Source organism: Hipposideros armiger, unplaced genomic scaffold (assembly GCF_001890085.2).
Source record: "Hipposideros armiger isolate ML-2016 unplaced genomic scaffold, ASM189008v1 scaffold_548, whole genome shotgun sequence".
Lineage (NCBI taxonomy): Eukaryota > Metazoa > Chordata > Mammalia > Chiroptera > Hipposideridae > Hipposideros > Hipposideros armiger.
This window is the reverse complement of record NW_017731898.1, coordinates 849,698-877,003: the sequence shown is the minus strand read 5'-3', so window position 1 is coordinate 877,003 and position 27,306 is coordinate 849,698. Positions and strand designations below refer to the sequence as shown.

At 46.4% G+C, this 27,306-nt stretch overlaps 1 protein-coding gene across 4 annotated transcripts; it reads left to right on the top strand.

The window, feature by feature from the left end:
• The first annotated feature begins 104 nt into the window (after positions 1-104).
• Positions 105-26,547, top strand: TIMELESS (timeless circadian regulator). Of its 4 annotated transcripts, XM_019668986.1 has the most exons (30): positions 105-208; positions 9,308-9,345; positions 12,406-12,566; positions 12,700-12,853; positions 12,972-13,086; positions 13,189-13,251; positions 13,538-13,639; positions 13,823-13,978; positions 14,223-14,356; positions 14,554-14,641; positions 14,935-15,111; positions 15,491-15,708; positions 17,455-17,558; positions 17,702-17,871; positions 19,749-19,883; positions 19,985-20,136; positions 20,821-20,918; positions 20,997-21,111; positions 21,215-21,416; positions 21,695-21,840; positions 22,483-22,568; positions 22,659-22,776; positions 22,870-22,952; positions 23,197-23,339; positions 23,533-23,713; positions 23,799-23,867; positions 23,992-24,107; positions 25,297-25,522; positions 25,649-25,753; positions 25,892-26,547. In XM_019668986.1, exons 3-30 carry the CDS (start codon positions 12,470-12,472, stop codon positions 25,963-25,965), a joined length of 3,627 nt encoding a protein of 1,208 aa, XP_019524531.1. In that variant the 5' UTR covers positions 105-208; positions 9,308-9,345; positions 12,406-12,469; the 3' UTR covers positions 25,966-26,547. The 4 variants fall into 4 exon arrangements, with proteins under 4 accessions (XP_019524531.1, XP_019524528.1, XP_019524529.1 ...); XM_019668983.1 differs by lacking the exon at positions 9,308-9,345; XM_019668984.1 differs by lacking the exon at positions 9,308-9,345 and having other exon boundaries at positions 105-282.
• The last annotated feature ends 759 nt before the right edge of the window (positions 26,548-27,306 follow it).

Sequence of the window (27,306 nt, the reverse complement as noted above, 5' to 3'; positions counted from 1 at the left end):
CCTTTTCTTTACTTTATCGCCAAACCCCCTGCCGGCACGAGGTCAAATGGACCAGCCCGGCTCGCCCCGCCCGGTTCGCCTCGCCCCGCCCCGCTCCGCACGCAGGCGGAGACCGGTTCCTCCGAGCTTGGTGGCGGGAAAGGCTGCGGCCGCGAGCTTGAGGGCCGCTGGCTGCCTGGGGATCCTGAGGACGGCTGGGAGCGTATGAGTGAGTGTGTGAATCAGAGGGCTCTAAGCGGACTGCGTTCCTGAGAAGCTGCATCCCTGAGAAGCACTTGGGAGGTGCTGAGTCCCTTTTCCCGCCACCAGTTTAAGGGCAGGGGGCGGGGCGCCCGCTTGAAGTGCGCACGCGCAATCCCCTACCCTGCGCCCTAAGTGGATGCCGTGGCGCTCCGCGCTTGACCGGGTTACTCCCTCATTCTCCCCGCGTCGCTCTGCGCATCTTGGTCCTCGCGTGGGGTGGGGCTGTGATGGGAAGGGGCTTGGGACCCCTAAGGTAAAACAGAAGATTCCTGGGCGTTCCAAATTTTCACTTTGGAACGCCCCATCCAGTTCAGACCCGAAAAAACAGGTGTGCAGCTTTGGTGGTCAGCAGGAGTCGGAATTTACAGGCCGTTTGGCTTAAATCTTGGGTTTTTATGGAATGGATTTCGCATTTCTTTTCCTCGCGTGTAAGACTTAAGGAAGATACAGCCTCATCATGGCTTGTTAGCTGGACCATCAGCCTCTAATTAAGCTCCTTCCCTTGAATCTCAGTTCTTTCCTCTGCTCTTCATACTGCCCTGAGTTACCTTTATTAAAAGTCAATCTGGTCGTTTCAGATTAAATTTAAAACTCCGTTTGGGCCACCTACAGTCAGGCTTAAATCCGTAGGTGGGCGTCCATGGCCTTTCACAGTCTGGTTCTGGTCCTTTTTCTTTTCTAAATGAAGACTCATTTCTTAAAGCTCCCTAGCATTTTTCCTATCTCGTTCACTTAACTCCCAGCTACATGGAAAGGGTATATCTGCATTGTGCTCTTAATGCCTCCATCCCTATGCTCCTGCTGTTTCTTCTACTTGAAGTTCTGGCCACTTCTCTGCCAAATGAACTCTTTCAGGACTGAGCTCAGCTGTCCCTCTGAAAACCTGTATTTCCAGCCCTCTTAGGCCAAAGTAGCCACTTCTTTTTTGTGTTCGTAAAGTACCGTGTCTTCCATTATCAGCGGCATTGGTACAACTCAGTAAAAGGTTCCAGAGCTCCTAACATGTACCATGCACTGTGCTCAGAGATGAATAGGACAGATTCCCTGCCCTTAAGGAACTCACATGCTGATCACACTGATTCCTGATTTCAAGAAGTTTATGTTTTAGTGCAGTTTGTTAACGGGGGATTGAGTTAGAATCACCTGACATGCATTTTCATAACACTATTATCCCCCATCCCCTATAAATTTTTATTCAGTAACTAGACTGAAAATTCCAAGATGAATAAGAAACAATTTCTGCCCTCAGGGAATCTAAGGCTAATTAATGGAGGGTGACAGACTTTTTTTTTTTTAATTGGGGAATTGGGGTATGGGAATAGCGCTGGGGAATTGGGGGAAGGGGAACAGACAAGTTGCTGTCGTTTTGTTCTTCAGTCTAGTTGTGGAGAACGTTGCTTCACTGGCCCAAGTTGGCACCATCATTGCGCTCTTCCCAGGCAAGGCAGATCAGTTGCCGGCTTCTGGAGAGCCACTCATGGCGGCTGCTGGCCGCTCACGCTGGCTGCTGGCTACACATGGCAGCCCATGGCAACCCACTGCAGCAGGGGCTGCAGCCTACGCCTTGCCGAGGACTCACGGCAGCCCAGCTCCAAGTTGAGCTGTTGTTCAGTGTCTTAGCTGTAGAGGGCAGTCAGTGTCACTGGCCCTCATATGTGGGATCTGAACTGGGGCCCTCTGGTGTCCCAAGCCAGCTCTTAACCAACCTGCCACTCGGCAGGCCCGGGTGACAGACATTTTAAACAATCTGTTTAAGTATTAGATGCAACATGAGCTGTAAATGGAAATCTGTTTACTGCACAAAGTAGACACACGGGAAAGTGGTCGCTTATGTATGGAAAAATCAGGAGAAAATGCCATTTGGGCAGAGTCTGAAAAGATGAGTGGCTAGACTAGATGGGTGATAGAAGGGCATTCCAGACAGAGGGCTATCTTGAGATAGAAGCTTAAAAGCAGGCAGATCATAAAGGACTTTGTATTGTAGGCATTGGGGGCCACTGAAATTTAAGTTTTGTATAATAGTGCATGCTAATGATAAACAATTCGAATAGTACTAAAGTGGAAGATAAATATTCTCCTACCCTAGACCCCCCCTAGTTTTCTTCAGAGACAATTACTATGAAATTTCTTACGTATCAAGTGAAGGGATTTAGGCAGGGTGGTTGTATGGCCAAATCTGGTAACCATATTATGGACAGATTTAAGAGAACAAGGCTGGAGGCAGGGAAAGCAGTTGCTGTAATCTAAGCAGGAGATACTCAGGACCTGAAAACTAAGGCAATAGCAGTGGGGATGGACTAGCACAGCAGTTCTTAACCTTCCTGATGCCGCGACCCCTTAATACAGTTCCTCATGTTGTGACCCCCAACCATAAAATTGTTTTCGTTGCTACTCTATAACTGTAATTTTGCTACTGTTATGAATCGTAATGTAAATATCTTTTTGTTTTCCCGATAGTCTTAGGCGACCCCTGTGAAAGGGTCATTCAACTCCCAAAGGGGTCACGACCCACAGGTTGAGAACCACTGGACTAGCAGGATAGGCGAGTTTAAGGAAGTAGAATTAGCCTGGGTCAATGACCTGAAGTTAGCTAGGATAACTCATTGGATTCTTCTGTGAATAACTGAGTAGATAGTGTCAGTCCCTAAGAGGTCCAAAACAGAAGTGGAGACAAACTTGGGAGGGAGATGTTCAGTTTTGGACATGTTAAGTGTGAAATATCAATGAGACATAAAGGTATTCTGTCAAGAGTGCGAGCTCTGAGCAACAGGGTTGCTGGTTCGATTCCCGGCCTGAGCTGAGCTGCCAAGAGGTGGCAGGATAGCTCAGCTAAAAAAAAATTTTTTTTTAAAGATATTCTGTGAGACATATGCTGTTCATTAGTGTAACACGAGATTGGCACCATGTGAGATCAGAGGGACAAGAGAACAGATTGGCTGGCTAATGGCTCACAGATGGTAGTTGAAGATGTGGGAGTAGATGAGTTGCCAAAGGAGGCTGTGTAGAGTGAGAGGAAAAGAACTAAAGGCACAGGCCTCTGGAATATCAGCACTTAGGAGGAGAAAAGGAGCAGCCAGTATGGGATCAAGGAAGGGTTTTGTTTTATGTTAGGTTTTTCTTCCCTAAGATGGAAGAGATTTGAGCAACTCATGTGGGAATGGGACCAGTATAAAAAGAAGATTGGAAGCAAATGAGAGATGAGGAACAACCTGTACTAAGGGACAGAAAGGGATCGATCAGTCAGAAATGGAAGATTTAGATTAGAAGCAAAGAAGTCAGGGTGGGCATTTGAAATATGTGTGTTTTTAGGCTTGGGTGAAGAGAGTTGAGAGAGGTCATATTTGGTGACCAGTTTCTAAGAGGAAGGGGCAGAGAAACCATGTGAGGTGTGGGAAGTATTGGAGTCAAGGGGCTTTAGGAGAACTGCGAAAGTTAGAAATAGCTGTTCCTTGGGGAAAAGGGAGGGGAGGAACACTAAAAAGATTTGCTGAGCCAGGCTGAGGGTCCTGCTCAGGTTGGAAACTACACGTTAGTTGTACATCGCTATGCAGGATTGCTTGGTTTTCTCCAGCGTGTCTGAGTCAGGATTTAAGTCCCAGAGTCTAGAAAGCAGATGGTGGCATTGGTCTGAGGTTGGAATCTTGCAGGGTGAGTGCAGTGAAAAGAAAAAAGATTGAGACCACACAGAGAGGGATATGTAATGCTACGGGAGTGCTAGAGTAGTAGATGTGATCTTGCTTTGTGGGGCCCCCAGTTTGATCATTTTGTTCTTCATCTGAGAAATCTTCAATGGCTCCCTGGTTTATGTTCTACATCCTTGAATTGATAGACAGAGATAAGGTTTTCCCATAAAGCCAGTTCAGAATCTGCTTTCTGTTGCTTTCCTGTTAGACTCATTTGTTTGTAGTGGCTCTGCTTTTGCTCTGGCAGGTCTCTGCCTAAATGCCCCTCCTCCACCCAGCTGCCTGAAGCCTGTAGCCTTCAGAAGGTCCAGTTCTAATCACACTTCCTCCTTGGCCACTATATCCTGAAAAGAGCCCTAGTTTTTCAGATTATTATTTTTTCAATATCGCTTACTTAGAGCATGTACTGTCTTTTACATTGTTTTTTTCTATATTATGTGCATTTTATTTCTGCGACTAAATTTTTTTCAGTACCACCACTGTACCTGCACATTACTAGAAAAATTAAAGTACTAGAAAAATAACTTTTCTAGTTTTCTGTATGAAAAAAACATACAGAATATAGGCTTTGTTATTAGATTCAACAAACACTAATTCTGTTAAATTGCTGTGAGATGTTCTAAAAGCATATCCTTTGTTTCTGTACTTATCTTGATGCGTGTGAACCAGCCAATTGTCCACAGACCATATTTTGAGTAGCACTGCTTGCCATGATCTCATTTAAACCTCCCCATTTATTTTCTCAATATACTGATAAAGAAACTGAAGTTTAGGTTAAGCCACATGCTCAAAATCACCAACTTAGTGCTGGACAGAACTGGAATTCAAATGCCAAATGTCATTCTGTTCAGACTAGTGAGTCTCAAAGCTGGGTCTTCAAACTGGGTTGGTTTGGGCAATTATTTGTTTGGTTTTATTTTGTTTTTAAGAAGCAAGTTAATTTTCTATTTTGAATTGCAAGTGTATTTAATATTTTATCCTTTGTTTTCCTTTGGTTCTTGCATTTTGAGGCCTACGAGTATTAATTTCAGATGAATATTGCTTTATCTGAACTACTTGGTACTTCGTTGAGTGGAAAAAGTAACTAACATCCCTTTTAAGTGTCCAGATCTGCTGAGTCTAAGATGTTTGACAAAGTTCTCATCTGTCTCTGGTGAATGTGGAAACACAATGTAATTAGTTTTTTTCTTAAAATCAGATCTATCACTTTTAATTTTATTAAAAATTTTTTTTTAAAGATTGTATTGGGGAATTGGGGGAGGGGAACAGCATTGGGGAATCGGGGAAAGGGAACAGACAAGTTGCTGTCCTTTTTGTTCTTCAGTCTGGTTGTGGAGCACGTTGCTTCACTGGCCCATGTTGGTATTATCATTGCGCTCTTCCCGGGTGAGGCAGATTGGTCGCCGGCCACTGGACAGCCACTCACGGCAACTCTTGGCAGCTCACACTAGCTGCCAGCCACTCACGGTAGCTTACGGCAGCCTAATGCAGCCCCACTGCAGCCTAAACCGTTGCCAGCGACTCATGGAAGCCCAGCTCCAGGTCGAGCTGTTGTTCACCATTTTAGCTGTAGAGGGCAGTGTCACTGGCCCTCATGTGGGCTCTTACTTGGGGCCCTCTGGCATCCCAAGCCAGCTCTTAACCAACCCGCCACTCGGCCGGCCCTGTGTTTAACATTTTGAGGAACTGCTAAACTCTCTTAACGCAGCAGCTGCACCGTTTTACAGTGCTAGCAGCAATATATGAGGTTTGTGTGTGTATGGGGGTTTTTTTTGGTGTGTGTGACGGTAAAATGTCCTTTAGTTACAAATTTAAAGTTGGCAACCTTATGTTAGTCTCCCTAAATTAAAAAAACAAAAATGAAAGACCTATCCATAAAATCCAAAAGTCTAGGAAGTACTACATTACACCAGTCTTTATTTTAAAACAAAACAAGCCAAAAAAAAAAAACACCAAAAAAACCCAATACAAAACAAAACCCCAAAAACATACCCAGGAGTTTATCAATTAAAAAAAAAGAGTTTCTTTTCTGTTGGTTCTCCGGCAAGCCAGAATGGCTGGTTTTTCTGTTTTGCCTCTGTTATGGGTGAAAGAGGCCGCTTGGAGAGAATTCTCTTCAAGGTAGAAAACTCAAGAAGTGGAATGAAGTGCTCTGATTGCAACAGAGAAATTATAGGCTTGTGTGTATCTGTTGTGCCCTGTTGTCTGGAAATAGCACATGTGGCCTCTCCTTTTCCCCCTTTGTAGGAGGAAAGGATTTGTTGGAGGTAACTAGTGAGACCCCACTCTCCCTAGTTAACCTTCGATGTTCACAGAACATACAAGAGTCTGGGCTGTTTCAAAACTCATTTGCTATATTTCGTAGGGTGTCAGATGGCCACATGTCTTATTAGGGAGACCATGTCATGAACGGGATAGAGGCTTGATCACTGTACTGTACACCTGAAGCTGATGTTGTATAATATTGTATGTCAACTATAATTGAATATCTATATCTATCTATCTATCTATATATATATATATAGAGAGAGAGAGAGAGAGGGAAAAGGAGAGAGAGAGAGAGAGAGTGAGTGAGTCACGGGATGTGGAGTATAATGTGGGAGTGGAGTCAATGAAATTGTAATAGATATGTATGATATGGCGGGGGGGGAGTGGGGTGGCAGATTGGGGGAGGGAGGTTGTCACTTTGAGGGGTAAAAAGTATAACTATTGCACTGTGTTGTAAGCTGAAACTAATTTTTAAAAATGTTTATTTCACTAAATAAAGTAACAAATAAACAGCAACAATAAAAAAAGAGAGAAAAATTTAAAAAACAAAAGAAAGAAAAACTCATCTACTGTGGGAGATAAAAAACACCAAGGTGAAGAGCAAGGGAAGGAGACCAAAGTAGACAGTAGGCTTTGAGAGAAGAGGTTTCTGCATCTCTGTGGACGGAAGCAGTGAACAACACTAACTCAGAGCTGGCCAGTCTACCTGCTTCATTATTCCTAAAGGAGAGTTGGAAAGGAGGTCTTGGGGGCTAGGAAAAAGGGATGGAAGGGAGGCTACCTTTGCTGTTTTTATTGAAAAGTTCCATTTTACCAAAAGAATAAAAAACAGTAAATACCTTTATTTTTAAATACAAAATGTACCTTTACTAGTAATTGCTGAAATCCTTCATCTGCTTCAGATCATTCACATTTTTATATCGTTGTTGTAAACATTCTACTTTACGTGCCCTCTTTTAGTATAGGCTTTTGAATTTTAGTTTGCATAGTTTCTATATGTTATATTGTTTATTAATATTCCAAAGTTTTCCTAGCTGTTCCCCAGGTTTGGAATAGCTGGGTTTCTCTCCAGGTCTTTACCAGTAGAGATAACTTATCTAGAAACATCTTATTGGGATGTTTATTCTTTCTTTGAATCTCAGTTTCTTCATCTGTAAAATGGAGGTGATTGCATCTATCGCTTAGAACTGTTGTGAGGTTCAAAGTATAATAATGCTATGAAAACATTTTATAAGCTATAGTGTACTTTGAAGAGGCATTATTTTTGTTTTTGTATAAATGATTTCCTTTGTTTTTTGGGTTATTTTCTTGGTTTATAGTCTCTGAAATGGGTTCACTGGTTCAGTGGACATGACTTGAGATAATCTGTTGATTCAAAATAAATTCATTCAGCAAATATGTATCACATGCTTTCTATATGCCCAGCTCTATTCTAGGCCTTGAGGAATGCAGCAATAAACAAAATAAAATGAGACCTTGTCCTCATGAAGCCTTCCTTTTGTTGGGCTGATTTATGGCTTTTAGTATATAAATAGTATATAAATATACAAATCAATGATTCCTAAGTGCCAGTCAGAGCAGTAATACTAATCTGTAATAACATGTCTATCATTCTGAAGTGAAATGAGAAAAGTAAGGGCCATGTAGGGAGTTTTCTTCATAAAGACTTAATTTATGCACCTTAAAGAAAAGGACATAGATGAGATTTTTTTTTAAAGAATTGATACAATTTATTTTTATTTTTATAAATTTTTAATAAATTTATACAATTTATTATTATTATTATTTTAAGATTTTATTGGGAGAGTTGGGGGAGGGGAACAGTGCTGGGGAGTTGGGGAAGGGGACCAGCCAAGTTGTTCTTCAATCTTAGTTGTGGAGGCGCCAGTCGCCATCTGACTTCCCATCGGCAACTCGTGGCCTCCAAGCTCAAGGTGCCGAGTTAAGTCCTAGTTGCTTGTGAGTATAACCACCATCCCATGCGGGAGTTGAACCGGCAGCTTTGTTGTTAAGAGCGCACACTTCATCCACTGAGCCATTCGGGTGGCAGCTCAGCTCAAGGTGCTGAGCCCAGTCCCAGTTACCGGTGGGCACAGCCCACCATTGAATAGGCAATCCCATTGTCACACCAGCTGAGCCATCCCACTACCCGCTGGCAGCTCAGCAACAGCTCATTTTGGGGGCAGCGTCACTGGCCCACATGGGAATCGAACCGGCAGCCCTATCGCTCAGAGCCTGTGCTCCCAAGCCAACTCTCAACCAACTGAGCCACTCGGCCGGCCCCTATATATACTTTTTTTTTAAATGTTCAACTGTTTCTTTTATGAAACAATGGTGTTAATAAATGTTAGTGGGGTTTTTAAAAGGTTTATATTTTGGGGCCAGCCGAGTGGCTCAGTTAGTTAAGAGCTTGCTCAACAGTTTGAGCTCTGAGCAACAGCAGTTCGATTCCCATCCTGAGCTGAGCTGCCAACAGGTGGCAGGGTGGCTCAGCTAAAGAAAAAAAACAATGTGTTTGTATTTTTAATATCCCTATTATCAGTCAAGATAAGATGGTTTCCCCTGTTTGGACAGATATATACTTATACATGAAATTACAAAGCATGGGAACCACTGATTTTTTATTTAGCTTTGTATTATCCATCACAATTTACAATGTGCTTTTATGTAACTTAATTGAATTCTCAATATAACAACCATATAAAGGAGGTAGGGTAGGTATCTGTCAGTTCGTGTCCTCGGGGAACAGACGCTGAGGTGGAGTTAGGGGTGCAAGAGGTTTATTGAGTGTGCCTGTGATTATGGTGGAGCAGAATTGGGGGCAGGGAGAGTCTCAGACCACAAGGCAGATCTGACAGCCTCAGCCAAGCCAGTGGGAAACACGCAAGGACTGCCTGGTAGAGGAGTCCTTGTTGGACAGAAATGGCTAGGCCCTATACCCCTGTGCTTCGTCATTAGCTGGAGGCTGCCAGGGAATAGTAGGGCTGAGGCGGATCCTGGAAGTGCTGTTAGGTAGCCGCATTCTTTGCAGCTGAATGGCAAGCTCTTTCTCGAAGAGATATCTGAGTGGGCACCTCCGTAGCTACTGCAGTATCCTTTCTCCTGTTTTTCAGATGAGGAAGCCAAGACTGACTTGGTGAAGAATAGACAGGTACGCAAATGAAACCAGGACTCTGACCCCATCTTCTGACCATTGTACTGTTCTTGTGCTACACCAATTTGCATTTAAGAGTTTTTACTGAATGTCTCCCATGTGAAAGAAATTTAATGCACTCAGAAATGGCTAAGACAATATTTAGTAGAGGAGAAAAGATGTAGTCTGGGTAATTAGAATGTAAAAGAAGGAGTTCAGCACTGGAGTAGGAAGTACATATAGTATGTTTTGTGCCATCAGATCCTGTCTTGCGTAAGCCATCAGGGAAAGCTTCATGGAGGAGTGGCATTTAAGCTGGATCTTGAAGGTCGGATAGGCTTAGAACTTTTGGAGTTAAGGGACAGCAGACTTTACAGAAGGAGGGAATAAACTGAGCAAAAATTTGGAGAGCTTGAGGTGGCTCTGTGTCTTAGAATGTATGTTTGTGTTCCTGTAGGGCAGTGGCAAGGGTGGGGGTGGGGAGAGATAGCCAGAGGAGGCAACCAAGCCATGGATCTAAGAAGTAGTGGGTTGGATGGGTATGTGTGATGCAGATGTAAGACATAATCACATTATGTCTATATAAGAGAGTGAACTGCAAGTTTTCTGTCCCTGGCTGATGTTTTAATAGTTTCCACCAGGGAGGGCTGAAACTCCTGTTGAGAGTGCTTTTATTCCAGTTCTAATGAATAGGCCCAAGACTGCCAGCTTGCTTCATGACCCCTGGCCTGGGAGCTTTACAATAGGGCATCTGACCCATTTCTTCTTCTTTTCTGTTGCTCTGCTTGTGTCCAAACCGCAGGAGATTAGAACCTGAAGTCCTGGGTCTCTTACAGAACCTCTTCCCTTCTCGCATCTGCAAGGATGGCTCCTTCCTTATCTGCTCCCCTCTCCTCCTCCTCACCCCCCTTATTTTGGTAGCCAGGTAACAGGTAGCTGTTACCACTCACTTTTGTTATTTTTGCCTTTCAGGTAAAGTGGTATGTGGTAGGTAGAGGTTGAGTGCTCTGCTGGGGCCAATTTTACAAATATTAATCTTTACTTAGAATTGGTCTACAATGGAGGAGGGAAGCTTGGAGGATGTCAGGGAGCCTTCCAGACATGACTTTATCTCTGCTGTTAGAAAACTTTATAATTTCACCCCTTTTAGTGGCAGAATGTGATTATGTGTCTTATTTTGAGGAGGATGTGCCGACTCAGCAACTTTATAGCCAGCTCTGCTGTCTGTTTTTGTCAGCTTTCTAGGCTGCCACTTGGCGAGTGCAGACAGGGAAACCCTTCAGTCTAGTCTGGGTGGGTGTGAGCGTGCGTGTGTGCGTGTGTTTGTATGTGTGAGAGAGAGAACATATATGTACACACCAGTGGTCTGTCTGAAAAAGCTGGATGTATCTTTGAGGAGAGTCAGAGATCGCCCAGGTCTCAGGGTCTGCAGGTCCCATGAGAAAGGGCAGCGAAGGAAAGTCTCCCTTCAATCTTCCTGGTCTTCCAGTGAGTGTTTTACTGGCTCACTCTTGCTGGGCTGAGTGGTCAGAAAGTAGGTTAGCACTGGGTGGGGGTAGAGAGATAGCAGGCAACCTGTAGAAGTAGACCAGTTACATAAAAGCCAGAAGAGGGCCGGCCGAGTGGCGCGTTGGTTAAGAACTGGCTTGGGACCTCAGAGGGCCCCGGTTCGGATCCCACATATGAGGGCCAGTGACACTGCCCTCTACAGCTAAGATGCGGAACGGCAGCTCAACCTGGAGCTGGGCTGCCGTGGGTCACCAGCGACGGCGTAGGCTGCAGCCCCTGTGGCAGTGGATTGCCGTGGGCTACCGTATGTAGCCGGCAGCCAGCGTGAGCGGCAGTGAGCGGCTGTCCAGAAGCCGGCGACTGATCTGCCTCGCCAGAGAAGAGCGCAATGATGGTGCCAACTTGGGCCAGTGGGGCGACGTCCTCCACGACTAGACTGAAGAACAAAAAATGACAGCAAGTTGTCTGTTCCCCTTCTCCCGGTTCCCCAGCATTGTTCCCATCCCCCCAATTCCCCAATAAAAATCTTTTTTAAAAAAAGCCAGAAGATAACATCAGACATTAAACCTTAGTCTTTTGGGTACTACCCATTTCCTGTAGGGGGAACTGAGGTAGAGTTACGGGCTAGAAGTACGTATGCAGCAGGCCTTTTTAGAGGAAGCTGCCATAGCTAACAGCAGTATGGCTGACTGTGTCAAGGAGACAAGATTGGTGAGTATTCCCAATTTCCCAAGGAGCAGGGTGGCGAATGTAATGTGTTTGTGTGTGTCTGCGTTATTAATATCAGGTTCTGAAATATCCAGGGTTCTGTATCTCTTCTTAATTGATTATCTGATGAGGGTTTAGGGATCTTAATAAAAAGGTAGCATGCTTCGGAAAAGGAAGATGGTTCTTCTGGGGAGAGGCACAGGGAATTTAACCAGTTCCTATTTACTTCTTTTCCGCACACATTCTATTAGAGGCTGGCTTCTACAAAGATTACCAAAGCTTAAGAGTAACTTTCAGGAGGAGAGTAAAGGAACCTTCTCTACACACCCCCAGTGTCTCAGAACCTCTGGGCTCCTAGGGTAGATCAGATTCTAAGTGGAATCACTGTGTGGTGAGGGTTGTCGTAATTCTTGTGGTATACAAGAGCTGTGGAAAGGCTGTGGAAGGTGCAGGGGCTGGGTCTGGTAATTTTAAGGGAGAGGGAAGCTCATTCACAGCCCCCTTCCTCCAAAAGGCTGCAGAGCTCTCAGGGTGAAAGTGTCAGAGTTGATGCCTTTCTCTGACCAACCTTTCTACTAGGTTACCTTGACTCTGAAACAGACAATTTCTACAGTTTCAGACCAAGTTAGAGCATGGGGCAGGTGCTTCATTCTTAGGCTTGCAGCCTCTTTGGTTTTAATCAGGTAGAAGCCTTAAGTTAAAGCTTTCCCAGGGATTGGAAACAGCATTTTTGGTTCTGACAAAAGTGAAACCTTTGAGGATCTTGTTCAGAATAATCTGAGCATTAGGTCCCTGTCCTGTTCTCCCCTCTGTCTTTCATGCAGAAGACCCCACATTTGTTACCTTTCCCTGTCTCTGCAGGCTTTGTCATGTCTGTCTCCCCTGTATCCAACTGCCTTACCTCTTTTGGCTGGTCCACTGATGTATGGCCTTGTTCATGATGAATTGTGAACTTCTAGCCACATGTAGTGCCCTTGGGTACTTGGAAGGAGACACTTACCACAAGGAACCAGATTGTTTAGGTGAGTACCTTTCTGAGGAAACACGTAAAAAATTTGCTTGAGTTGAATTTCTCAAACCATGGGTATGAAAAGCACGTGGGTCTGGGGGAGCTTCTTCCAGGGTTCTATGTAAGTATTTATTCTGTTCCTGAAGAGAGTGTCAAGGATTTGATCCGCTACTTGAGACATGAGGATGAGACGCGAGATGTACGACAGCAGCTGGGGGCAGCCCAGATCCTGCAGAGTGACCTTCTACCCATCCTTACCCAGCACAGCCAGGACAAGCCTCTCTTTGATGCTGTTATCAGGTTGGTCCCCCAGCTTTTTAACTTCCACCATGTGCCAGCCTTTGGTGTTTGAGCTGATAGATTTCAGTATTTGTGTGTGGTGAGGAAACAACTTCTCCCTCCTTCATTGTCTCCCCAGGCTGATGGTGAACTTGACACAGCCAGCCTTGCTCTGTTTTGGCAGTGTGCCCAAGGAGCCTAGCTTCCGGCACCATTTTCTGCAGGTGCTTGCTTACTTGCAGGCCTACAAAGAGGTGAGGTTTTTCTTCAGAGGTCCCTGGGGCAGAATTTGGGGGCAGTAGGGAAGGAGAAAGTGGACGCTAGTGCTACTTAAGGTCCATTCCCTGATTTTGTAGGCTTTTGCCAGTGAAAAGGCTTTTGGAGTCCTCAGTGAAACCTTGTATGAGCTGCTGCAGCTGGTGAGTGACGCTCCACTTTGCAAGATCCCAAGGACAGTTAGCACCTTGCTCCTCCTCTGGGCAGAGCCCCAGGCCAGGCATTGTCAGGCCAGGCTGAGTTTGGAGATACGGTCCCAGTCCTTGGGATAATTGTCCAATCCATTGTCTGACTGCCTCGGGGCTGCTCGAAGTCTTTCTTTTCTTTCTTTTTAATCCTGATTCTCCGCTGTGCCTTGGTCCCCCAGCCAGGGTAGATGCTTCCTGCCTTCTACAGGGAGTCTCTTCTTCTAACTCTCCTTCTGACTAGGGCTGGGAGGAACGGCAGGAGGAAGACAACTTGCTGATTGAGCGGATCCTGCTGCTGGTCAGAAATATTCTCCACGTCCCAGCCAACCTTGATCAGGAGAAGGTGAGAGGGTCTTGTGTTGTCTGAGTTCTTGTGCTAGGTTAGGTTGAGCTGCCCTGTTTCGCTTTTCTGTCCTCTGACAAGCCTGGGGGCGGGAACTTTGCTCAAGGAATGAGACGGAGAACCTCAAGGCAGGGCAGCGGAACTGACTGACCTCCCTTTCTCCCCTCACCACTCGCTGCTCAGAGGATCGATGATGACGCCAGTGTCCATGACCAGCTTCTCTGGGCGATTCACCTCAGTGGCCTGGACGACCTGCTCCTCTTTCTGGCCAGCTCGTCCGCTGAGCAGCAGTGGAGCCTACATGTGCTAGAGATCATCTCCCTTATGTTTCGTGACCAGGTGTGACCCTGGCCTGTTATTTCAGTCCCCTTCACCCATGTGCTTTTCCACTGTTCAGCCAGAATTGCTCTTATAATAATGGCTGAATTCTCTGGGGGAAGGTGGGTAACAAGAGTAGCCATGTCTTGAGTATGGGGTCCCATCAACAACCCTACTTCATTCACTCTTTCTGTCCCCAGCAGGAGTGAACTCAGAATAAGGAATGACCATCCTTATGACTATTCCCTCCTTGTTCCAAATCTAGAACCCTGAGCAGCTGGCAGGAGTAGGACAGGGGCGCGTAGCTCAGGAGCGGAGCACAGATGTGGCAGAACTGGAGGTGTTGCGCCAACGAGAGATGGCAGAAAAGAAGACTCGAGCCCTTCAGCGCGGCAACAGGTGAGTGGCAGAAAGCTGCTCTATCCGCGTTCCCATTCCTTAACTATGGAATACTGAGGGCTTGGGCCAACTTCTAATACAGTGGTGACCAGGTAACATTTTGCGGTTATAACACTCTGATGTGCTGATGAAAGAGAAATGGGGATAAAGCGTCTAGAGAATTGAAGAATCACCCTAGACTTTTTTTTTCCCTGCAGGCATTCTCGATTTGGGGGCTCCTACATTGTCCAGGGGTTGAAATCCATTGGAGAGAGGGACCTCATCTTTCACAAAGGTCTCCACAATGTGCGTATGCTCCCACCTGGGGTAGGAACGCTGTATTATGGAGTTGGGGGTGCCTAAGTAGGGTAAACATTTCTGGAGGTAAAGCTTCTCTGTTTGGGGGCTTACAGAGTTAGAGACAGTAGGAGAAATAGAGCCTCTGGTATTACTGTCTTGACCTCTATCTTTGCTTAGTACCAGAGAGAGAGAACTTTCTAAGTTTCTTCTGAGAAAATGACAGAACCAGGGATGTGGAAAGAGCTGCAAGGGGAGGGTGGTGGTTTGGAGTAATTCTAATCCCCAACCCACACCCCCAGCTCCGAAACTACAGTTCAGATTTGGGAAAGCAGCCCCGAAGAGTGCCTAAACGTCGCCAGGCTGCCCAGGAGCTGTCCATTCAGCGACGCTCTGCCCTCAATGTGAGACTCTTCCTCAGAGACTTCTGCTCTGAGTTCCTGGAGAACTGTTATAACCGGCTCCTGGGCTCGGTGAAGGTGAGAACCTAGGAAGGAAGGAATAGAGAGGTGATGGGGCCAACAGTAGGTAAGAAGGGCAACCTGAGGAGGAGCCTATGGGAGGCTGACCCTGGTGCGTGGACTAGTAGGTGGGAAGGGTGTAGGGTGTCCCTAAGAGATGATAACGATGTCAGGAGGGGAGTGGATTATTGGCATGACCCAAAAAAGCCTCTAGAGAAAATCACCCCAGAGGAAGGGGAAAGGAATGTAGAGAGACCTGGGGAGAACAAAAAAGGGATGGAAATTGTGGATCCTAGAATATTGTTACAGTGGTGTTCAGGGTCCACCCTATCATCATAGGACAGGAGGAAATGAGAAGCCCGAGGTCATGGAACGGTCTTTTTTCCCTGGACATTAGGATAACCTGCTTCGGGAGAAAGCTCAGCAGCATGATGAGACCTACTACATGTGGGCGTTGGCTTTCTTCATGGCCTTCAACCGAGCTGCCTCCTTCAGGCCAGACCTGGTCTCTGAGACCCTAAGTGTTCGTACCTTCCACTTCATTGAACAGAACCTCACCAACTACTATGAGATGATGCTGACTGATCGCAAGGAAGCTGCCTCCTGGGCACGCCGGTGAGTGGGCTGAGAATTGGAGTCACAGTGGGCAACTTGGCCAGGCTGGGAATCTGAATGCCTGAATTCTAGATGGTACTTGCTTTGGTTTCAGGATTAAGGTGGTCAGGCTGAGGAGCGAGAACTGGCTGGGTCATTCTGTTTTGTTTTAAGTTTTTTATTTATTAAAAAATATAACCGGGCTGTCCAAGTGACTCAGTTGGTTAAGAGCTTGCCCAAGAGCACGAGCTCTGAGCAACAGGGTCTCCGGTTCAATTCCCACATGGGCCAGTGATGCTGCGCCCTGAGCTGAGCTGCCGCTGAGCTGCCAACAGGTGGCAGGACGGCTCAGCTGGTGAGAGCACGTGCTCCTAACAACAAGGCTGCCAGTTTGAATGGTGGGCGATACCTACCTGCAACTGAAGACTGAGCTTGGCACCTTGAGCTGAGCGGCCATCTGGGTGGCTCAGGATAGAGCATGCGTTCTTAACAGCAAGGCTGCCAGTTCAACTCCCTCATGGGATGGTGGCTACGCCTACCCGCAACTAATTGAACACAGCACCTTGAGCTGAGCAGCGCGACTGAACTTGGAACTGAGCTTGCTGTGCCCTCCACAACTAAGATTGAAGGACAACAACTTGGCTCTTCCGCTTCCCCAATTCCGCAACACTGTTTTTCTTCCCCAATAAAATCCAATATATATATATGTGTGTGTATATATATATATATATGTACATATACCAACATATAACATTATATCAGCATCAGGTTGTACACCATAGTGGTTCAACATGTATTATATATACCTGAAGATCACCATAAGTCCAGCAACCATCTGACACCATACATGCTATCACAATATTATTTTTATTTTTATTTTTTTTAGCTGAGCCACCCTACCACCTGTTGGCAGCTCAGTGGCAGCTCAGCTCGGGCCGGGAATCGAACTGCTGTTGCTCAGAGCTCGCACTCTTCAGCGAGCTCTTAATCAACTGAGTCACTCAGCCGGCCCCTATCACAATATTATTGACTAGGTCCCAGACCTACTGACTTTCAATTTAAGGCTCTTTCTATCTCACTACAGTGTTTCAAAAATATAACCAGGAAATATCACAACATAATTACTGGATTCTAAAGTTATGAGCCCCCATAGTTTATGTGCTTAGCATGTAGTAGGTATTCAATAAATGTCTCAATGAATTAAGATATTTATGGCCCATCAGGGATTAGTCTAACAAAAGAAGGAAACTATAGTAGACTCACATCGGCAACACCAACAAACTTCTTGTCCTCTTAGTTCAGAGTAGTTCTAACAGATCAGCTTAAGCTACAGAAAACATGGGGAGAAGGAGCCCTGTGCTCCACCCTTCCCTCCCAGCTCTTTCCACATCCTGGGGCTGCCCAGTACCTGCACCACCAGGTTCCCACGGCTCCGACAGAACCGCTCCAACATCTTGAGGAAGAGGTGGGTGGTTTCCACCAAGTCACGAAGGAAAGAGCGGGGCTGGATTCTTTCATCAAACTTTCGAGACTTATTTGTTTCATACCTGAAAATTTGAACCTCTTATTCCCCTTGACCTCCCCTCCCTTTTTAATTTTTCAATTACAGTTAACATTCAATATTATTTTATATTAATTTAAGGTGTGCAGCTGGGTCATTCTGCTTTTGATGGCACTATTTTTTGCGGGGAGAGGGGACGCAGAGGGGTGGTACTGTTTCCATGAGCCTGTATCTTAAATTGTCCTCCTCTTTCCCTCATCTCGCAGGATGCACCTGGCTCTGAAGGCCTATCAGGAGCTGCTGGCCACAGTCAATGAAATGGACATGTCCCCAGATGAGGCTGTGAGGGAGAGCAGCCGCATCATCAAGAGTGAGGCCCTGGCTTGGTCTCTGATCCCAGCCTTCCCCATTTCTTGACCAGCATCTCATGATTCCCAGTCCCAACTTCACCCAACCCCTTTTCGCAGACTTTCCAGACAGGTCGTTCCAATCCTTTCTCTTCCCCATTTCTAGACAACATTTTCTATGTGATGGAGTATCGAGAACTATTCCTGGCACTATTTCGAAAGTTTGATGAAAGAGTCCAGCCCCGCTCTTTCCTTCGTGACTTGGTGGAAACCACCCACCTCTTCCTCAAGATGTTGGAGCGGTTCTGTCGGAGCCGTGGGAACCTGGTGGTGCAGGTACTGGGCAGCCCCAGGATGTGGAAAGAGCTGGGAGGGAAGGGTGGAGCACAGGGCTCCTTCTCCCCATGTTTTCTGTAGCTTAAGCTGATCTGTTAGAACTACTCTGAACTAAGAGGACAAGAAGTTTGTTGGTGTTGCCGATGTGAGTCTACTATAGTTTCCTTCTTTTGTTAGACTAATCCCTGATGGGCCATAAATATCTTAATTCATTGAGGAGACATTTATTGAATACCTACTACATGCTAAGCACATAAACTATGGGGGCTCATAATTTTAGAATTTAGTAATTATGTTGTGATATTTCCTGGTTATATTTTTGAAACACTGTAGTGAGATAGAAAGAGCCTTAAATTGAAAGTCAGAAGGCCTGGGATCTCATCTTATATTAATTAATTACTGTTAAAATAACCCAAGCTGCTCATGTCAGTCTCCAGATTCTTAAAGTTAGTTGTAATATCTCTCCTTGAGCCTGAAGTGAAATAATAAATGAAAAGTCTGGCGCAAGAAGAAAACCTCAAGGAATTTGTATCCTGGAGACACAGGGACTCTGCTTTGTAAAAAATTTCCCATAGTTCTATTTGCCACAGCTTAAAATTCAGTCAGAGCTAGACTTAAAAGGGGCAAGTAGTATCAGTGAGACTTTCCTGAGAGGTATTCTTACACCCAGGGCTCTATTGTATTGTGTGTACTATCTGTCTGACGATGTGTTAGGGTTTTCTTGTAATCCTCAAAATAGTACTAGGACATAGAGTAGTTAACAACTTGTCCAACGTTTACCAGTAATTGGCTGGCATCCATTCTTGAATCCAGATCTGGAGTTCAAAGCTCACACTCCTAACCTGTGGTGTGCTTAATTATCAGTTCCTTGCATAGAGTATGAACCTTAAGGGCTCATAGCTCATCTTGTTGGCCCATACCAAAGACTGGTTCACAGCCATGACTTGGGGGAGCAGGGCAGGGGTATTGATTCTCACTCTCCTGCTTTTCAGGAGAAAAAATTGTAGGCTATATTTACGTAGTGCTTTGCATTTTACAAAGCCTTTTCATGTCGAATTGCTTATCCTGATAGCAAATCTGTTTATTCTATAGACTTTTGCTTAAGATACCACTGCTTTTGGGAAAGCTCTGACCCACAAGAAATGAGTCAATTGCTGTCCTGTGTTGTGCCATGGCATTTTATGCTCATCCACATTCAAGGTCTTATCTAGGCTGAAATGTACTTTACCTATCTACGGACCTGTGTCCCTCACAAGCTCCTTAAGGGCAAGGAAAAACGCTATTCACTGTTGCTTCCCTGTTGCCTTTGAGTAACACAGTGGTCACTCTGAATGTCTAATTCAGACATCTAATTACTTGAGAAGACACTGATGAGGGCTGGCCAAGTGGCACGTTGGTTAAGAGCTGGCTCTGAGCAGCAGGGCCCTGGTTCGGATCCCACATGGGGGCCAGTGACACTGCCCTCTACAGCTAAGATGGTGAACAACAGCACAACTGGAGCTGGGCTGCCGTGAGTCGCCAGCGACGGCGTAGGCTCCAGCCCCTGTGGCAGTGGGTTGCCATGGGCTACCGTGTGTAGCCAGCAGCCAGTGTGAGCAGCCAGCAGCCGCAGTGAGCGGCCGTCCAGAAGCCGGCGACTGATCTGCCTCGCCCAGGAAGAGCGCAATGATGATGCCAACATGGGCCAGTGAAGCAGCGTCCTCCACAATTAGACTGAAGAACAAAACGACAGCAACTTGTCTGTTCCCCCCCCCCAATTCCCTAGCACTGTTCCCCTCCCCCAATTCCCCAATAAAATCTTTAAAAAAAAGGAGACACTGGTGGGGAAAAGGCCTCCTTAACTCTCCTCCCATCCTAACATAGTTCTTTCTCTGTAGAACAAACGAAAGAAGAGAAAGAAGAAAAAGAAGGCCCTAGGTCAGCCCATTGCTTCTGGTACTACTCCTTATAGCCCAGAGGAACTGGAGGCTGTGTGGCCATTGCTGGCCGAGCAGCTACAGTGCTGTATCCAGGTAGGTAGTTGCAGAAACCCAGTGCTTCTTGAGGGTAGTGCTCTGGGGTGGCTGTCTGGGTTTCCCTCCTCTCTGTTCCCACAGCCTTAATTCCTCCCTAGGATCCTGGGCTCAGTTTAGACTCCATGGTTCCCTTTGATGCGGCCTCAGAGGTGCCAGTGGAAGAGCAGCGGGCAGAAGCCATGGTGCGGATCCAAGACTGTCTGCTGGCTGGCCAGGCCTCACAGGCCCTGACCCTCCTTAGGTCTGCCCGGTAAGAACCCTGCCCACCCATCCTAGATCCAGCTCCTGGGCTTTTGTGGGGCAAGGGGAGGCTTTTACTGTGGTACAGAGTTCTCAGTCTTTAATAGAGAGAAGTCCTATCAGAAGCACTGGGACTCTATACCGAGCACTGCGTCCTGGGGAGCTATGGTCTATCAGGGAGTTTTGTTGTTTGATAAAACAAAAACAGCACAGTTAATTAGGGGGGGGAAGATAATTATATGAGCCAAAGATAGCAATCATTCACATTTTGATGAGTTATCATCTAGAGGTTTTTTTCCTCTGTGTAATATATAGACATATCATATACACCTTCTTTTACAAAAATGAAATATTGCACATACTGATTTACAGTATTTTTTCGTTTCTCAATATATCGGGAGCATCATTTCTCATCAGATGTATTTCTGTAATTGTTAATGGCTTTAAAACACCATTATGTGAATATGCTCATTTGTTCAACCACATGTCAAACATTTAGATTGTTTGCGTTTTGTTCTTATATGATGTTCATTTCAATGTGACTTACGGGGGGAAATTCCCCTAGAGTCTTTGCTTCATCTTTGAGGTAACAGTTTGCATTCTCTTTCCAACTGACAAGTCTAAATTCCTTCTTCCACTTCAAATTATAACTCAAATTCCCTCTGGTTAAGCCTTTTTTATCTTTGTGTTCCAGGGAGGTATGGCCAGAAGGAGATGTGTTTGGCTCTCAAGACATTTCCCCAGAGGAAGAGACCCAGCTGCTGAAACAAATCCTCAGTGCTCCACTTCCCCGTGAGCCTCCGTTCCCTTCGCATCTCTCTCCTAGGGCTTCTCTGGCACCAGAGACTCTAATCCTCACTCTTCCTATAGGGCAGCAAGGGACAGAGGAGCAAGGGGCAGAGGAGGAAGAGGAAGAGGAGGAGGAAGAATTGCAAGTGGTCCAGGTGTCAGAGAAAGAATTTAATTTTCTGGACTACCTGAAACGGTACAGGCCAGGAGGACCGAGTTGATCCCAAGGTAGAGATCGTGGGGCTGTGAGGTAGGCAGTGTCTTATGCTGACACCCTCTCCCTCCCTGTCTTGGTGCAGCTTTGCCAGCTCAACTGTCGTCCGAGCCTACGTGCTGCTGCTGCGGAGCTACCAGCAGAACAGTGTCCATACTAACCACTGCATTGTCAAGATGCTGCACCGGCTGGCCCATGACCTCAAAATGGAAGCCCTGCTTTTCCAGCTCTCACTCTTCTGCCTCTTCAATCGTCTGCTTAGTGACCCTGCCGCTGGGGCCTATAAAGTGAGGGGATACTAAGAAATGGGGGTCTGGAGGCGTAGGGGAGTCCTAGGTAAAAGGATAGTCTTCAGGAGATAAAGGGCACTGAGTGGTGTCAAGGGCTGAGAGACGAGAGAATGGTGAGGAAGTAGGCAGGCCGAGGAGCTGTGTGGGGAAGGGTAGAAAAGAGAGTCTGAGTGAGGAGGGGGCATCTGGGAACAAGTGTCGGCAAAATACTTAAGAGTGCCACGTTTGTGATACATTTAGGCCAGAGGCCTAACAGCAGCCTCCCTCTCCCACAGGAGCTAGTGACTTTTGCCAAATACATCGTGGGCAAGTTCTTTGCGTTGGCTGCAGTCAACCAAAAAGCCTTTGTGGAGCTGCTGTTCTGGAAGAACACAGCTGTGGTTCGAGAGATGACTGAGGGCTATGGCTCCATGGATGGCGGGTGAGCTCAAGGATGGGAAAGGATGGGCAGGAGAGGTGGGTGACACAGCCACAGTGTCAAAGCTGGAAGAGCGTGCAGATTAGTTAGTGTAACCATTCTTTCCCTTTCATAGGTGAGAAAATAAGCCCTGAAGGTGAAATGCTTTACCTAAGGTCATCCAAGAGAGGAATGGGACTGGAGCCTCAGTCTCCTGTCTACTCTAGTTTCCTTCTCCAGCCTTCATGGGAGTAGGGTGTCCCCCCCAGGGAGAGTCTATATGTGCCCTGTCCCAGAATGTGCTGGAGAGCCATAAGGATTCATCAGAATATTTGGCCTCTTTCTCTTAGTATCTCAGCTCTTCTCCTTTCCCACTTCTCTCTTTTTCCTGTAATGCTCTCAGTGCCGGCAGGTTCCATAGGCCCAACCTGGTTCCATAGTGTCAGGTTCCATAGGCCCAACCTGGAAAATCTCTAAATTTGACTGTTGGGTTCTTAAGTGGGAAGAGAGTGAGAGAAAGGTGGCACACCTTAGGCCTCTGCTGGCTGGCTTCTTTGAGGTACCTGTGCCATCTTTCTTGACCCTTGTAGAACTGACCAGAGGGGGCCTTTGGTCTCCTCTTTGGGCCAACAACCTACATGCTCTCCATCCCCTTTCCCCCTTTAGGTCTTCTAGTCGCAAACCCCCTATGTGGAGCCCAGAGGAGGAGGCCCAGCTTCAGGAACTGTACCTTGCCCATAAGGATGTAGAAGGTATGAGGCCTTGAGATCTGAAGAGTTAACGAGGAGGGCAGCCTGAGCTCCAGGACTCCTCTTTACTGCCTCGTTCCTCCTCCACCTCAGGTCAGGATGTGGTGGACACCATCTTGGCACACCTGAAGACTGCTCCTCGAACACGCAAGCAGGTTATCCACCATCTGGTGCGGCTGGGACTGGCTAACAGTGTCAAGGACTTCCAAAGGTAAAAGGAGGCACATGCTCTGGAGGGAACTGAGATGGGGAATCCTCTGTTCACTGCCTTGGCCCCCTTTTCCACTGATACCTCTCTAAACAGGAAAGGAACTCATATTGTACTGTGGACAGAAGATCAGGAGCAGGAGCTGCAGCGGCTTTTTGAGGAGTTCCAGGACTCAGATGGTAAGTAAGGTCGAAGCTCAGGGAACTTCTGAGATGAGAGCCAAGCTATCCATTTCTCTCCCCCACCTCTTCTTCCCAGGTACGGCTATCCCATCCCTTCTCTCCACTTAGTATATTTATGGTATCAGTTTTGAATGACTCACTAGCCTCTTTCCAAAGAGCTGTGCTTTCTGTTACAGCTCTGATTTCCTTTACTTCCCTTTCCCCTACTGCTCTTGGGTATTCATACTTTCTCTCTTTATAGATATCCTGGGTCATATCATGAAGAATATCACAGCCAAACGCTCACGGGCCAGAATAGTGGATAAACTGCTGGCTCTGGGACTGGTGGCTGAGCGGCGCGAGCTATACAAGAAACGCCGGAAGAAGTTGGCATCCTCGAGCTTGGTAACAGTCTTCCTGGTTCTGCTGGCATGGGTCCATTCCCCCTGAAGTGCTCCTTAGAAGTAGCTCCCCCAGATTCTTCCTGCTTCAGGCTGTTCTGACTAGGTTCCCCCAGTGGGGTGGTCAGGAACCAGAGGGCGCCACTAAGTTCCTCATCTTGTCTCCTTTTTTCATTTCCAACCTCATTGAATTTTAGCCTAATGAAGAAGAGTCCCTGAAAGATTTTTGCCAGGAAGATCTGGAAGAAGACGAGAACCCATCAGAGGAAGAGAGTGAAGAGGACGAAGAGAAAGAGGAGGGCTCAGAAGCAGAACAAGCCCCCCAGGGTAGCTCAGTCCTTTCAACTGAAAAGCTTGGACAAAGCCTGCATCAGGAAGGTGAGGGCTTGGGCTGGGAGAGGTGTCTCAGGTAGAGGAGGAGTTGAGTGTATGGGCTAATTAGAAGGTTTCCTCCTTCCCTTAGGCTTTTCTGCTCCGATCCTATGGCTCCAGAACTGCCTGATTCGAGCAGCAGATGATCGGGAAGAGGATGGTGAGTGGGTAAATGATGGTTTCAAGAAGACTGGGGCACTGGGAGCCGCTGGAAACCTGGTCATGGGATAGATAACCAACTCTTTCTTCACATCTTCACCATGGGACTTTTGACCCTGTTCTAGGCTGCTCCCAGCCAATTCCATTGGTGCCGCTAACAGAAGAGAATGAGGAAGCAATGGAAAGTAAAGAGTTTCAGCAGTTGTTGCACAAGCTAGGGGTTCGGCCTCCTGCCTCAGAGGTAAATACACCAGTTACAGTATCAACCATGGCGTGTTGGTGTCATTTCAAAATATATCTCCTCTTCGTTGTAAGTGCCATCTCTCCTCATTTCCTGTCATCGCTGACTGACACTCCTGCAGCACCCATCATGCTAGTTTTCCTCTCTGCAATCGCCCCTTCCACTAAGTCCATTCATGCTGTCATGTCCCCTGAGTTATCTTGCTAAAATACAGTTTGGATTATATCACTCCCCTGTCCAGAGCACTTGATGGTTCCCCACTGTTTGTAAGACAGAGGCCAGAGCCTCTGAGCAGTGTGCCTGGCCTTGGCCAGTCTTCGCAGCCTCATGGCCACACCACCCACACACCTACCTTATACCATACTCATCCCGGATTACTTTCCATTCTCCAAATAGTGGGCTTTTTCATACCTCCAAACAGTTCAGCGGTTCTCAACCTTCCTAATGCTGCGACCCCTTAATACAGTTCCTCATGTTGTGGTGACCCCCAACCATAAAATTGTTTTAGTTGCTACTCTATAACTGTAATTTTGCTACTGTTATGAATCGTAATGTAAATATCTTTTTGTGTTCCAATGGTCTTAGGCGACCCCTGTGAAAGGGTCGTTCGACCCCCAAAGGGGTCGTGACCCACAGGTTGAGAACCGCTGAAACAGTTAATCATGCCAGTCCCTCTACTGGAAGGCTCCAACCCACACACAAGGCAACACACACATCACCCATCTTCCTGATGATCCTCCACCCAACCTGTAAGAGTTGTTTCAGTTGTCACCTCCTCAGAGAAGCGGTCCCTATTACTTTCAACCCCTGAAGCAAAAGTAATCACTTTGGCAGCTTTGATTTGTTCATTCCTTTGGTATTGTTCCAGTCCTATGGTGTTAGACTACATTGATTCTTTCTCCCATTAGATTGTGAGTTCCTTGAGAGCAGGGATTATATAATCCTTTTTAGATCCCCAGGATTCATTAATTTATTCAATTAACAACTATATTTACTGGGGACCTCTTAATATAGTAGGCCCCATGCTGGTCATTGGGCATGTATTGGATAAAGAAGCAGTAAGCAGAGTTCACAGCCCTATGGATTGTCACCAATGCAGTGTCATATTCATTCAATGAATAATAAAATCTGGCGACTAGAGGCTGGTCCTTTTCCATTGCTCTCATGTTCAACTTCTCTGCCCCTGTAGGAAACCTTCTGGCGAATTCCAGCCAAGCTGAGCCCCACCCAGCTCCGGAGGATAGCAGCTTCTTTGAGTCAACCAGAGGAAGAGGAGGAGCACCAGCCAGGGCCAGACCCTAAAGTCCCTGGAGAGCAAGGCCCCGAGGAGGAGCACCGAAAGGACCACCGAGCGCAAGCCCTGAGGGCCCTCTCATTAGCCCAAAGAAAGAAAGCAGGCCTGGTGTCCCCAGAAGGTAATAGAGGGGCCTCTTAGCTATTGAGTACCTACTACATGCCTCCATGTTGATTTAGAGGCTGATAGAGTATTTTGAGACTATGAGGGCACAGCTCCCTCATTTTGCGGCTCATGGTTATTTCAGAGGAAGGGACCGCTGGTGGGAACGAGCAGCTGAAAGTGGCACCCAGGAAGCGACAATTGCTGGACAGCGATGAGGAGCAGGAGGAAGATGAGGGCAGGAGCAAAGGTGGGGAATCTGGGACCTTTCTTCTAACCTCTGGCACCCTTCTCTTCAATCCTGGGGCTAAAGGAGGGCATAAACCCCCTCCTTCTCCTTTAACATATTCAGATGGTCTTGGCCTTCTCGCCCCTGTCATTCCCACAGCGCCCAAACTGGGAGCCCCAGGAATCCAAAAGAAGAAACGGTTTCAGATTGAGGATGACGATGAGGACGACTGAAGAGCCAGAAGCATAGGGATAGAGAATGACCCGTTTTTAGGTGGTGAGCTTAAATCAGAGCTGGGAGAGTCATACAGGCCCCAGAAACTTCTCTTACTGGACAGAAGCAGTAGAGTCTTAGGCTTCTCCATGGATATAGGGTCCAGGAAGTTCAGGCAACAGTGTTGGACTCCTCTGCAGTCACTTGTTGCTTCTCCCATTTTCTCAGTATGCCTCAGCAGCTCTCAGGAGACTTACTCCACTTCTAGGAACCATTTATTTGGGTTATTAGTGCCCCTTAGCAAATGAGAGGAGTGAGTGAAATACAAAAGGCACCTTGGACCCGACCCCTCTTATTGGTCTGTTCCTTTTGGCTTTCTGCTGGAGGTGGGTCACAGCACCAGTTGGGAACTTTGTAACGGGACACCATTTTTAAAAGGCGCACCAGATGCTCCCATCCTCATTTTCTTTCCTGTGTTCACCTCCTAGACACCAGATTGAGCTCAATTCCTACATTTGAGGTGGAGTTGGGATGCAGTGCTCTACAGATGATATGTGTTTGGTATTGGATTAAACATATAAAATTAAAAGTTGCCAATTTGATCTGACTTGCCAATCTGTCGAGTATCTCAGCCCTCCACCAGCTATGTTCTTGGAAGCAGAACTTTATTATGGTTAAAAGAGACCATTATCCTTCCCTTTTCTCCTGCTTTCTCTAAAGAAGACACAGAAAAATATTCTTACTCCAAGATCCTTTGTCTAGGATAAATCTTTAGGGACACGATAGTTTGCAATAGGAAGATACATGAGCCACAAAGGGAGAAAAAGCCAGTTCGTCACCACGGGGCATAGAGGAGGACAAAGTCTAGGCAAAAAGGCAATGGGTAAATATTGCAATTGTCATGTGCGTCCTTGTTCTTGGAAACCAGCTGAGGTACAGTAAAGGTGAGATTCAGAATAGCCATTCAGATCAGGTAAAGTTACTTTGATGTCTTGTTTCTCTGGCTTGGTTTGTTTTTTATTTTTTGTGTTTTTTTTTACCTTCCACAGCCTAGAATGAATGTGTTTGGTTTGTGTTTGCTATTGAATTAAATGTGAAGCTATATGTCTAAGGTAATTGAAGTTTTTAAGGGCTAAGACACTTCCTAGCTCTGACCAATCATGATGTCTCTTCTTTCCCCACTTCCCAACCTGAGCATTCCTTCTTTCCAGCAGGGCTGTTCCTGCTGAGCCACCGTGCCCCAGGCTGTGCTGCTCTTTTGCTATGCCTTGCTGTCCCCAGTAGCTGCCTTCTTAAAAAAAAAAAAAAAATGCCCCCAAAGGGGCCCTGACCTTCCAGTCCTCTTTGAAACTTCCAGCCCC